This window comes from Cydia splendana, chromosome 8, assembly GCF_910591565.1.
Source record: "Cydia splendana chromosome 8, ilCydSple1.2, whole genome shotgun sequence".
Taxonomy (NCBI): Eukaryota; Metazoa; Arthropoda; class Insecta; order Lepidoptera; family Tortricidae; genus Cydia; species Cydia splendana.
The window spans coordinates 16524397-16536890 of record NC_085967.1 but is presented as its reverse complement, the minus strand read 5'-3'; the positions used below and the strand labels follow the sequence as shown (position 1 = coordinate 16536890).

General features: G+C 34.9%; 2 protein-coding genes and 2 long non-coding RNA genes across 4 annotated transcripts in view; 3 read left to right on the top strand and 1 right to left on the bottom strand.

Annotated features, from left to right (window-relative positions):
* LOC134792923 (uncharacterized) overlaps positions 1–12494 on the top strand; it is a 242032-nt gene that overhangs the window by 75246 nt on the left and 154292 nt on the right. The gene's annotated exons all lie outside the window — the stretch shown is intronic.
* LOC134792922 (uncharacterized) overlaps positions 1–12494 on the bottom strand; it is a 254775-nt gene that overhangs the window by 104939 nt on the left and 137342 nt on the right. The gene's annotated exons all lie outside the window — the stretch shown is intronic.
* On the top strand, positions 5943–8006 carry LOC134792914 (odorant receptor 49b-like). Its single transcript, XM_063764358.1, has 2 exons — positions 5943–7171; positions 7734–8006. The coding sequence occupies exons 1-2, from the start codon at positions 6191–6193 to the stop codon at positions 7941–7943; spliced, it is 1191 nt and encodes a 396-aa protein (XP_063620428.1). The 5' UTR covers positions 5943–6190; the 3' UTR covers positions 7944–8006.
* Positions 9379–12494, top strand: part of LOC134792916 (uncharacterized) — a 67379-nt gene continuing 64263 nt past the window's right edge. Inside the window, exon 1 of the mRNA XM_063764370.1 lies at positions 9379–9707. Coding sequence (XP_063620440.1) covers positions 9611–9707 — 97 coding nt within the window. The 5' untranslated portion in view covers positions 9379–9610. The remainder of the gene's footprint in view (positions 9708–12494) is intronic.

Here is a 12494-nt window from a genome sequence, read left to right as displayed (position 1 = left end):
TTAAATTAAAGTATGTAGTTTCTCAGTGTGTTGGTGACAAGACTGATGTAGTGCTGTGTAATCATTAAATAAATAAACAATACGAAATACGTCTTCAATCACGTAAATTGTGCTTGACAATTGCTACAAGCTAGGTGGTAAATCATAAGTCGCGATTGTCAAGCCGGAGTATTTGTTAAGTCGGGTTGATCGTCTGCACAGCGCTTAAGACACGTGATTTTAATGGTGTTCATTATATTAATGGTGTTAATTTTCTTTAACTAAAGTTTTTTTATTGCGATTTCATAAGTTTGTTTCATTACCCTCCACTGATAAAATTACCATCCATGCCCATTTCATTACCAGCGCATAGTTCATTACCACCAGTCTTATTAAATGAGAAGGAATAAGGTTACGAAGGTGCCTTTAGCATAAAAGTGTCAATAAATGAATCCACAATGCATGAATACCCAAAAATGTACCATTTAAAAGAAAATTTACAAATCGAGAGAACATCACCGATTTGCACGAAATGAGAGAACGACCCATTTGTAGAGCTTTGAGCATATCTGTTTTGCCTTTATTCCACAAAAAGCATTAAGCATGCAGCAAAACAGACAAAGCTAAGACCTACCGTTTAACTGATAGCTTTAAGGATGACTCACGTTAGACCGGGCTGTGTCCGGGCCGGAGCTTCCGGAGCTTCGTTTTCTATGGAAAGCATCACGTGATCACCTATCATCTGTCATAGGAAGGAAGGAAACGCCGGAAGCTCCGGCCCGGACACGGCCCGCTTGGCCCGGTCTAACGTGAGTCATCCTTTAACGTCATATAAGTATAAAAGAGTCAATTTATACCTGTGAAATATGTGATAATTGCCGTCGATTAATAGATCATTTAGTACCTTTGTGTTAAAACATTCTCACTACAAGTAAAAAATCAACAAAAAAAACTTTAGCAAACTGTGGCAAAGTTATGGTTTTAAGGTAACTGCTTAGATTTGACTGAGTTATCAAGTAGTTTTAATATGTTTAGTATGGAGTGGAGTTTAAGGTGGATCTTAGATTTTTAATGTTTTAATTCCGAAGGGGCCCACTGATTACCAGTCCGCCGGACGATATCGGCCTGTCAGTTAGAAGCAAAATTTGACAGCTCCGAACAACTGTCAGGCTGATATCGTCCGGCGAACTGGTACTCTGTGGGCCCCTTAAAGACCTTAGGACCACTTTTAAATATTTCTTACAATTGGGTACAAGTATATCTCGATTAGCCTATGGCATATGGATAACGTTGACCAATCGATATCTCGCTAATGATAATCAGCCACCTGTAACACCAACACTAATTGTCAAACTCAGATATATGGATAACTGAGGCCTTCGAATAAACAATAAGCCAAATAGATTTTCCTAGATTAGCCTCCCACGAAATAAATATATATGTAACTTAATTGATTACCCGGCGTAGCTTGCTTAATTAAATGATAAGTAATAATGATAGTTTTTGACTCGAAAATGCATAACGTGGGTTTGGTTTCGTAGTTGGGTCCGGTACTCGTTAATACTTAATAGTGACTGGGCCAAGGTTTTAGCAATTTTTTTTTAATACCTGTTTAGATTTCAATACTTTACCTAGGCTGTATGGTGCATGGTGTTAATAAGATAAAAAAATATCAACCAGGCTGTAAAACTGTAGCGATGTACCTACTAAAATATAAAATTTCTTGCTACTATCGCTTTAATAAAAGCATTTTTCAATGCATTTAATGTTTCTATATGGAAAGTCCACGTCAGCAAGTAATTTTTAGGGTTTTCTTATAGTTTAAACCAAAACAACAAACCATTTTTCACAACAAGGATCTGGCAAGAAAAAAATAAAACAACCTAAAATATTTTCTTGTTAGTATTAATTATCCACCCCACAACCTAAATAGCTGTTGAATACTTGAAAAAATATTTTGTAAGAATGGTGACACGTGACAAGAAAAATACTTATAGTTCGTTTTTACAGCATTACGAAAAAGGTAAACAATCTTGACGTGTCTTTTTATTGAAAAACACCTTTGAAAATTCTTTTGTTTTCATGAGTAATATTATACTGATTTTTAAAAAGCGTTTTTCAATTTAAAGACACGTCAAGATTGCGTGGTCTTTTTCTAATGCAAAAAAACGAACTATATGTTTAATTAAATAATACTGGTAGTCCTTGGAATTACCCCTTACCGAAAAGAAAATCATTCAGCAATTATGTTCTAATTTTCCTGCTACAATTATAACAAGTTATCTAGTGGGGCGTGGCGCAATGATAACGCAACATCACGCCTGAAGGCCTGCTGATCGACAGGGTTCCATCATAACTGAAAACTTCTTATAAATGTCTATTACGTACATTGTAACTATTATGCAGTCAAATTGGTTAACTTCTTCTTCTACCTAGCGTTATCCCGGCCTTTGCCAAGGTCCGCTTTCCTACTTGCTTCCTCCATATTGCGCGATCCTGGGCGTCGCCTCTTGTGAGCCCGTTTACGCTCATATCTGCTTTCATGACAAATGTTCACGTTAAATTGGTTAACTATATAATCACAATCGCTGTTAAAAGTGTTAAATGTTAATGCCAGGTAGGTAGCCAAAATAAAACCTAAATTGAAAGCAGACACAAAAAAGGATATGAACTTATCTTTAAGTTCTTTAACCTTCAGCTGGCCTTTTTACTCACTTTAAGCTTATTCGCTTCGCGGTTGTACTATTAAAACGAGTTTTGACGATGAATGAACTACTGCAAATCTGCGTAGTAATTGCATCAGCTAGAAAATTCATTCATTAGTTAGAACATCACTTCCGAGTAAACATAAAGTCGTCAATGAAATAAACACATAAATTATCCTACCTTAGCGAAGGAATTATCACAAATTTTCACCATTTTCAGATTTCTTTCATTTCATCTGATTGATATGAAAATTAGCGTATGAATCGTATTATTGGGCTAGCTGCGTTCCAGCTTTAATATGAATAATAATAATTTTAATACTATTTAACTAGATATGCCAAACTTAAATTTCAATCCTTTTTAAATTCCAAGTATCTCACTTTTCTGATACCGCGAAAAATCTTGAAAACTTCTATGAAATTATGACGTATAAATAACACTTGCACTGCGTGGGCTATCAAAATCGCTGCAGACTTTTCTTGGTCTAACTCTAGCACTCAAAACTATATTTATGAAATACGACGTATTAAAACTGGTTTACAGTAAAGACACCCCTATTTGAGAGGCAAAAGGCGTTCGCACTTCCCCTGGTTACCCAACACCGCCGGATCACCGCGCACGCCACGTTGCGTGCGTGCGCGCCGCTATTCCTCAAATTATCGCTAATCGCGCGTTATGACATTCGATGCAACACGTATTATTGAATCTGCATGGAGTAATATATAACGGAGAAATGTAACGCAATTTGCATTCGACTTTGTATTTATATTAAATACTAGCTACCTATTAGTCCGACAAGAAAATGTAGAAAATAAATGAGGGCGCTACTTCCTACGTAACTGTCACATTTTTGACGTAAAATGCTTAAACACGGCAACAATTAAGTATAATTTTTTTTTTAGTTCCATTTTATTTTATTTCTACTATTTTATGTCGCACTATACACTGAGAACTATGAGAAGTATCTGTTGTCCTCCACTTAGTTCGCATGGAATTTTAAATATGTATGTACAAAATAAGAAACCTCTTCGAGTCTTCGAGAAAGTAATGTACTTAAAATGATGTGATTACTAGACGAATATAAAGAATTTGCCAAAGATAGCGCCACTTTTTATAGTGTTTTTTTATTTTTATTTGAGATTGTTTATGTTCTTCTTTAAAACGTCTCGTCGTAAATTAAAGAGTTAGACTCTTGTCGGTGTAGCTCTCTCCATTTGACTCTATCCAGGGCCGCCTCCTTGATTTCTTTATACGACATTACAGCTACCTTTTCTTTTATTTGTGTTATGTAACAGAAAATTATACTTTTTTCAACTTGATGTACTTTTCTTATTTTTTTATATATCTGGTTAATTATTTTTTAACATTATATAGAGAATATTTACAGTCATTTGGTATGTATTTTAGACTAATCCATTCAGCCATTTTCAATTTAGAGCACTTAAAATTCAACGGTGCATTGTGAAATTTTTGAACGTTTTCTAATAATTTGTTAGACTAAGTATTGAAAATGGTATAGTATGTTACATATTTGTGACCTACTCACAAAGTCCTTTCATTTGATACCCCACATGGTATGTTTAAAAGAAAATAAAATAAAAGTTTGTACTGCCGAATTTATGATGTCACAGCAACTACCCTCACCACTTTCGCGCTTGGCATCTCATATATTTGTGTTGAGGGCATTACACTGAATGCATCGATACCATATTCACCCATATCCGAGACGACATGAACGAAAAGCGATTTCTAAAGGTCTTATCGTTCGCTAGCCGCAAGACTATAATAAACAAAGTTAATAGGTATGATTGATCCAAAGTTATGGTTTTCCTTTAATTTTTTATTTCAAAATTGTCCATAGCTGTAGCTACATAATTCATTAATAATACAGAAAATCTAAGTATATACCTACCTACCTATATAAAAGTAAATTACACACTCGCCTACCTCACAGGGTGTAAGCAATGGTTTGCGAAATTGAACGGGATGCTACTGAAGCCGATTAGGGTGTGGCAACTACCTACTAACTACAGGTTTTTAAGTTATGTTCCGTTAGGCCTGGTGAGTAACTCGGTTAGTATTTTTTTTGTCATAAATTAGGAAAGTATGGCACATGTAATTGATACGATTTGTGCTAAAATTTTCAATTTGTGTGTTCAAGTGATGGACCTGTCAATAATACTGTTTTTTTTTTCAATACATATGGGCTATTCATAAATGTTGGACATCGGATGTTGGTAGCATGACGTAGGAGGAAACGGCGTCATTCGAAGCATGATTTTTGGATGATTTTAGGGGGCGGGGGTCAAAAATCGTCAAAAAAAATTATGGACAGCCCCTTATCCAAGAAACCAAGCGTATTTGCAATTCGTGTAACACTGTAACAGCATTTCACGTCATTTGCTATTATTTAATTAAGACTCCTTAGAGAAATGGATTAAAAAAAAACACTTTTTAGACCAAACCCCAAATCAAAATATTTTAGGTACATCAAAGACACGGTAATCAGGGTTTTCAAATTTAACCGAGTCTTGATCAAATTAATAGACGCATGTGGATATCACGATTAACATAATATTCGTTTAAAATTCCACGAACCCCATAAAATATCAAAGTATACTATTTATTTCATAACACGTTTTGTAGACTTGAGCTTTCGCAACATCATTGTCTTTTATCTTTTTAATTGCAAATTTATGACAGAAATGAACCGTTGTCAGTTTCATTACGTTTCACAACATTCCTCTTAATTTGCCGGTAAAATCTGGTGCAGTTGTATAATGATTTTAAGGGTCGTGCGGCGTAAAACTGCCTCGACAACATTCACTTGTTCGTGCAGTTCACACAGTGTTATCAGTAAGATATTTATTACGCACTCATTGACATTGGACTTTCGTTGATCTGGAGTTGCGTCAGTGCAGGGCTTTCTATGCTTCGGACATGCAGGTAGTTGCGTCAGGAGCCATCTTTAATCAATCAACAGTGAGAGTAATCTGACAAGTGAGATTTAAATTGGCACCATCAAAGTTGTACCTTTTGGTTCGGTTGCGAACAACGGAACAGTTAAAACAATGCATCTGCATCATTTCGTAAAATTATTTCAAATTGACTTATACTAGCTTTTTTTGGTATATTTACGTGTAATGAAAGTGAATATAGTCATTAAAGTATTCAATTTAAAAGTTCAAAAGTTCGTACGATAGTAGTGTTCGTTAAAATTGGAATTTAATTCAGAATCCAAAATGGGTACTTACCCACAATTGATACGAAACCATTGAAAGAATTTATAACAGTAGGGTACAGTAAGCAAAATACAAATTACCAGCTAATCATACAGTGGAAGAAATTGGTAGATGACTGGTTATGCAGCAGTGTTATAAAGTCGGTAACAAAATGGTAGGCAATTGCCTGCCAATTTATTACATACAACCCTCTTTAAGTACTAGGCCTGAGGAGCTTACTTCAGAATATCTTGGTATCAAGAGCACACGTACCTATTACAAAAATGAATCAATCAAAAACGGATTGTATGAAATATAAATCGTTTAATGAAACATTCAAGATTTGCTCCTTTGCGCTCGCTTTGGGCCTAATTTATCCAAACCGAAAAAATGTGTGTCTAAGAGCAACTCTTTTCTCCTTCGTACTGCTGTTTAATTGTGGAACTTTGTTTTGGTTCATATGGTACACTCTCAAATGTTTGTGGGAACTAGACATTTACAACTCGACGAGGAATATAACGGTTGGAGTTATCATCCTGCTTTTTGTTTTTAAGACCTTTTACGTAAATTTTAAAACGGATATGTTTGCATCTTTGTTAGAGCAAATAACGAAAGATTTATTGAAAGGAAACAACATGGATGCGGACTATCAAGAGATTTACGACTACTATATAAAAGAAGGCATGTTTGGTCAGAAATGTTACCTATGGATTCCCCTTATTTTGACATCAATATTCCCTATATACGCTGGTGTAAGCATGACTTACGAAAGCTTGAGGTCTGACGACTTCAAAAAAGTTATGTTGCATGAAATGGATTTGAAATATATTGAAGATAAGCAATATGATTTTCCATATTTCGAATTGGTATTTGCATACTACTTTTTGGGGATTTATTCTATGGTTCCAAATTTTGCGGGCTTTGATGGATCGTTCTGTATTGCGACCAGTCATCTTCGTATGAAAATAAAGCTTATGACTCATAGCGTCCAAAGAGCCTTTACAGATTCGAAGGACATTTTAGAGTTGAGAGCGAAATTGAAGTTTTGTGTTAAAGATCATCAAGAAGCGCTTGAGTTTTATGTTCTAATTCAGAGATTGTACGGAGGCTGGTTATTCGCTGTATTTCTGCTGACTTCGTTTCTGATCTCTTGCAACCTGTACCAGATATATCTTACTGGCATTGACCCCAGGTACACTATGTTTGCTGCCACTGGCGTATTTCACATGTATATGCCATGCTACTTCGCTAGCTGTTTGATTGAGGTAATTTATTTCAAGTTTAACATATATCTACAACTGCAGAATTTTCTACCTAATTATTAAAATAATACATTCCATAGCCCGACTTTCCGGGGGCAAAAACGTACCAGTGCTAGTGATTAATTAAATATCGATGTCGATAGCAAATAATTTTTAAATCATAATATTTTTACAAATGTAGCTCATCCTGAGATAAAAAATATTCAAACATCAAACGTCAACATTTATTCAGGAAATTGGCCACAAGTGTACTTTTACAAGTCAACATGGAATTTACATACAAGCTAAAAAAAACACATCAAAAATTATAAAATACATCTAACTGCAAATATCAATTTAAACTAAAGTATTACAGTTACTTAGAGATGTACAAAGTATCTGTAGAATTACAAAAAATATATAATAATAATACTAAAAAATATATATGAAAAAACATAAACAGAAAGAAAGAGTTTAGGTTCATTAAGGTCTCGAGAAGTACCTACTAATAGACATGCAAATTAAAAGAAGTACAGTCAGCAATAAAAATGTCACAAAAATGTTTTGACAGTAATTTGTTTTTCAGTTAGGAGAACAGTCATGCACAGACATTTATTGCGCTAAATGGGAGAGCTGGGCGGACCCAACTGCCACCAAGTTCCTGATATTCATCATGGCTCGAGCACAGAAGAGGCTGCTGTTACATGGCATGGGCATAGTCTTTTTCAACATGGAAAGCTTTGTGTCGTTAATGCAGACATCTTATTCTTTCTTTACATTAATCACTAGTAAATAAATACTTTATTGATAAAACCTACCTTAATATGTAATTAATTAATAGTATCTAAATAGTAGAGTTGTGGCTTTGTTTAGTTTAGTTTATAGTTAATTTTAAGGTCATTAAGAAGTAGGTATTCAAATAGTTTAGAGTTTAATAACACAGTCATTATAGAAGATGTTTAGTAGCACCTAGAGAAGTCATACCTAAAACCGGCTGAACGAAAAGTGACACACAAATGGTTTATAACCTAGAAAAGACACAATATTTTTTATCTCTAAATTCATCTCTAGTTACTTATAATATGGAGTTGCAATTTAGAACGAAAGTAGGAAGCAAAAGGTAGGAGCAGTTTAACGATATTTGGTACGTCATAAATACGTTCATAAGTCGCATAATGGAAATGTAACCAATTTTCTTTGTTGAATTCGACTTAAGACACTTTGCAATCGGTAACAAACGGTAACTCGTAAAAATATACCTAGTTAAAGTTACGTAGTTCGATTTTATGCCTTATTTTATTACTCGAATAGTTTCACTGCAGTTAATAGAGAATAATAAATTTAATAGACAATTAATACAATGTTACTTACATTATAAGTAAAACTGCAACTTAGTATCAATATATTTCTTTATCAAGATATGAAACCGACAACGCGATTACCATAAAATCTAAATAAGTACGTACCTAATCCAGAAACTAGTAGTCTAATTTTACTTAATAGACATTTATCTTAATTATTCGAACCTTTTACTCTTACACATAATTGCATTCAAAGCTGTCATTACATAGTGCACAACTTTAACTTGAGTCGCTTAACTTCAAACTCTGGTAAATGCATCTGTCAGATTATGCGACTTTGGTACTAAGAAAAGGTAATAGGGTAGATATTTGCTGAGAGGGTCGAATGGATTTACCCGAGTTTGAAGTTAAGCGACACACTTGTAATAATTGTATCACAGTAGGTATCGACTTGCACAAATTGAATTTTGTTCAAGTAAAAATAAGCACATGATACCAGTAGGTAAGAGATACTAAAGCAGTATTTAACTTTTTATAGCTTTTAGTCTGTCTAGTAAATTAAATGGTTTTGACACTTGCTTACTGAACGAATTTACTTATTATTTCCCATTAACCCAGTTAGAAGTGTTTTCCATGATGTTACTGGAATTTCTGTTTATAATGACCTGTATTTCGTCACTAATAGTAAATTAATGTCCAGCCTGTTAATAATAGCGTTAACTGCGAACGCGATCATTCATTCATAAGCCGCGTCCAGATCATGTGATCGCACCGAAAATCGGAGCACAACATCAGAGTCAGTGCAGGCAGCTATTGCACTCCGTCGATAGCAAAAGTGTCTGTCGACCCTGGTCCCCCCCAGAGTAGAGGGGGTTCCCAACTCCCTTCACCTTCGGCGCGAGCGCACCAATGACTGCCCGGCCCGAGCCGGCGAAAGGTTTTATATACAAGTGGAATTCGCACTGCCAAATTGCTATAAGTCAAAATATAGGGTAGTCGGGCGGTTCACTCGTTCGACGTGCTCTACCCTGCGTGCGTCGATCGTGTTTTATTTATTTGTGCACACGATTTTTGGATTTACCGCGACTCTCTGTGCCAGGCAAATGCTACGTGCAGTGCCGCAGTAATTCAGTGATATTTTCTAGGACTTTGTGTGTTTATCATGGGGTGCAGTGCGAGATACTGTTTACTGACTGTGGCCTTGTGGCTAGTGCTGGAACACGCAGCGGGTGTGAGAGTGGTGCCCAAGCGGAAGAAAGGTAATTAATCAAACACATGATATTTACAGTTATCAAAATTATTAATTTGGAGCACGTTCTGCTCTGAAAATCATTTGTTACTAACTTTACACATCTTCAAGTGAACAGGGTCATCCATTAACCCAATTCCAAATAAAATAGCTTCTTTGAGTTGTCGAAAAGGTTGGATTTGCTGGAACCTAAAATTTTAGGTATATTCAAAATGTTTTTAGTACAATTTTTAATACCACGCTGTTCAAGATTACCCTACAATATAAAATGTACTTAAGATATTATAAATTATTAAAATGTTTCACATTGTTGTATGCGACGTCATGATAACGTAAATAACGTCCATACTATAACTTATCAAAACTATTTAAAAATCATTAACTAAATGCTTATAACACTAAACATCATCTTAATTGATATATTTGAAATAAAAAACAGCCACAAAGTTTTTATTTATATAGATAACTGTATTCCTCACCGCACAGCGCTTAATTCGTTCATTTTAGACCATGATGAACATTACAATCCACCGTTAGATGATATTTAAGCAAAACTTTAACATGACAGAGCGCAGTTTCTAGCTTCATGTGTATTTTGTCGAAACAAACCTGTTGCTACACCGTTACTTACAAATATAAAGTTTATGAAATTTTGCAACAGAATTAGGAATCTGTTTTATACAGAATTAGGACACGAAAGCAGTTCACGATTTTACGGACAAAAGAATGCCGACATTGCGGACCCGGTGTTACGCATTGAATACACATCAAAATTGCACGAAAATCGTGTCTTTCTCTATGGAATTAAGTCCAAGAAACGATAACAGTGGAATAAAACGAGCCGCCTTTCCTTAAATAGCCCTGTTCTACTATCCGCCGTATTAGGCGGTTATGTTACTTACTAGAGTAGTTTTCGCGCCTTATTTCGCCTCACTAAACCCTATGAAAATATGTACGTATGTATGCGTACGCTTGAGCACTTGAGAAATGTCGCAATTTAATCTAAGTCAAGTTTCATAGTTCCCAGACATCCTGTCTGACATCGAGAAAACGTAATTAAGATTTCTTATATCTTTATCAGACGTAGTAAAAAATATGTAGGTAGGTACTTATACCGGACGTACGTTTTATAGTTAAATTCTAATGACTATAGTCCACAACATTCCTCTTTTTTGTCATCTTACATTGGTTTAATTCTTTAGTTTCCTCTATCAGTCAAGAAATTGTTATCCTTATGTTTTGTAAGATCATAATATATTTTCTTGACGTAACCTACTATGTATTGAATTTCAAACTTTTACCCAATTTTGGGACAAGTTATCTGTCGTGATTAGGGAATGCAAATCGGTTATTTTCGGTTATTTTTTGTATGGAAATTATCGGTTATTAACCGAAACCGCGGTTATTTCCATACAAAAAATAACCGATTTGCATTCCTTAGTCGTGATAGTTCATGAACACTGCAAATTTTTATGAATTGGTGTTCTGAGCACGTTTCGAAATTTATTAACGACTTAATCAGCAGAATGAGAGAATTTAATTCCCACATTATGGCCGGTAACTTTTAAGGTAGTACAAGTGGATTCCTTTCGATATAATAAGCGGTTTGCGGGCGACATCCGGACGGCGGCGTCTAATCGTCGACCGGTCTGATGAAAAGTGAAGCCGAAGCGAGAGTCCGACCGGTCCCGGGCAACGCTCGCATGCCTGGGTTTCCCGACACGTTTTCCAAATAATTAGTCTCAATTGCATCTTCTGATAACACTTAGAAAATGGAAAATTGTTTCGAAATGCTGTCTACGTGTGCACGGATCGATTCCAACGCAAACATCTAGGCACGAATCCTGATTGCGGTTTCTTTGCTTGGATGCCGTTATGATGTAATGTTCTAAAAACGATTTCATTCCGATTTATTATTAGTGAAAGCGAAAAACGTGATTTTAGCCACGTGTCTTTAAAGTTACTACTGCAAGCATAGTTACTCTTATTTAACAAATTATACAGATCAAGGTCAATTTCCGGGAAAGCGATGTACCCAAGCATAAAACTACAATATTTAGCTGAGTATTAAGTATCGAGTATTCAGTGAGCAAATTGTGCTCACTGAATGTAATTTAGAGTGTAATTTATTTGCCATGGAACTGTTCATTTCACGACCTGTTAATTATGAACTTAACGGTACATCATTATTCATTATAAAAAGATACGCCTAAACTAAATGTTAAAATTATGCTAATAGATACAACAAATGGTGAGTACTTCTCAACTTGATTTAGATATAGTTTGCTAATATTAACAAATACTTACATAATATAATCCCACTATTATATTATAATCCCACTTAGGCACAGAATAACTAATACTTAGGTACATCTACTAATAATCTACGTCTAAAGAACAAATTTAACGCACAATGCACTTTTCGAGTCAAGTATTTTATGTACGTATGTGTATTATTTAGGATTGTGAACAATTAATTGAATACTATTAGAAGTATTTGAACAAATTAAATTATTTTTCGGAAAAATATTTAGTTATTTATTTAAGTTTATTATTAATTGGATGTAAAGTGCCTACAATGTGATATCCATATGTATTTATCGATATACATATGAATCGCCAAGTTGTTTGACTTCTCGTTGGTTCTTCCGTTTCAAACAAAATTTATAGCAGCATTTATTTTGTGGTTATAGTTTCCGAAGTTTTTGGCAGTCTACCGAATGGTTTTAAAGCTAAGTAACAGTGTTCTTTTTTACAAGCTTTTATTTAGTTTCACCTGACCGTTGTCTGTCGGTCT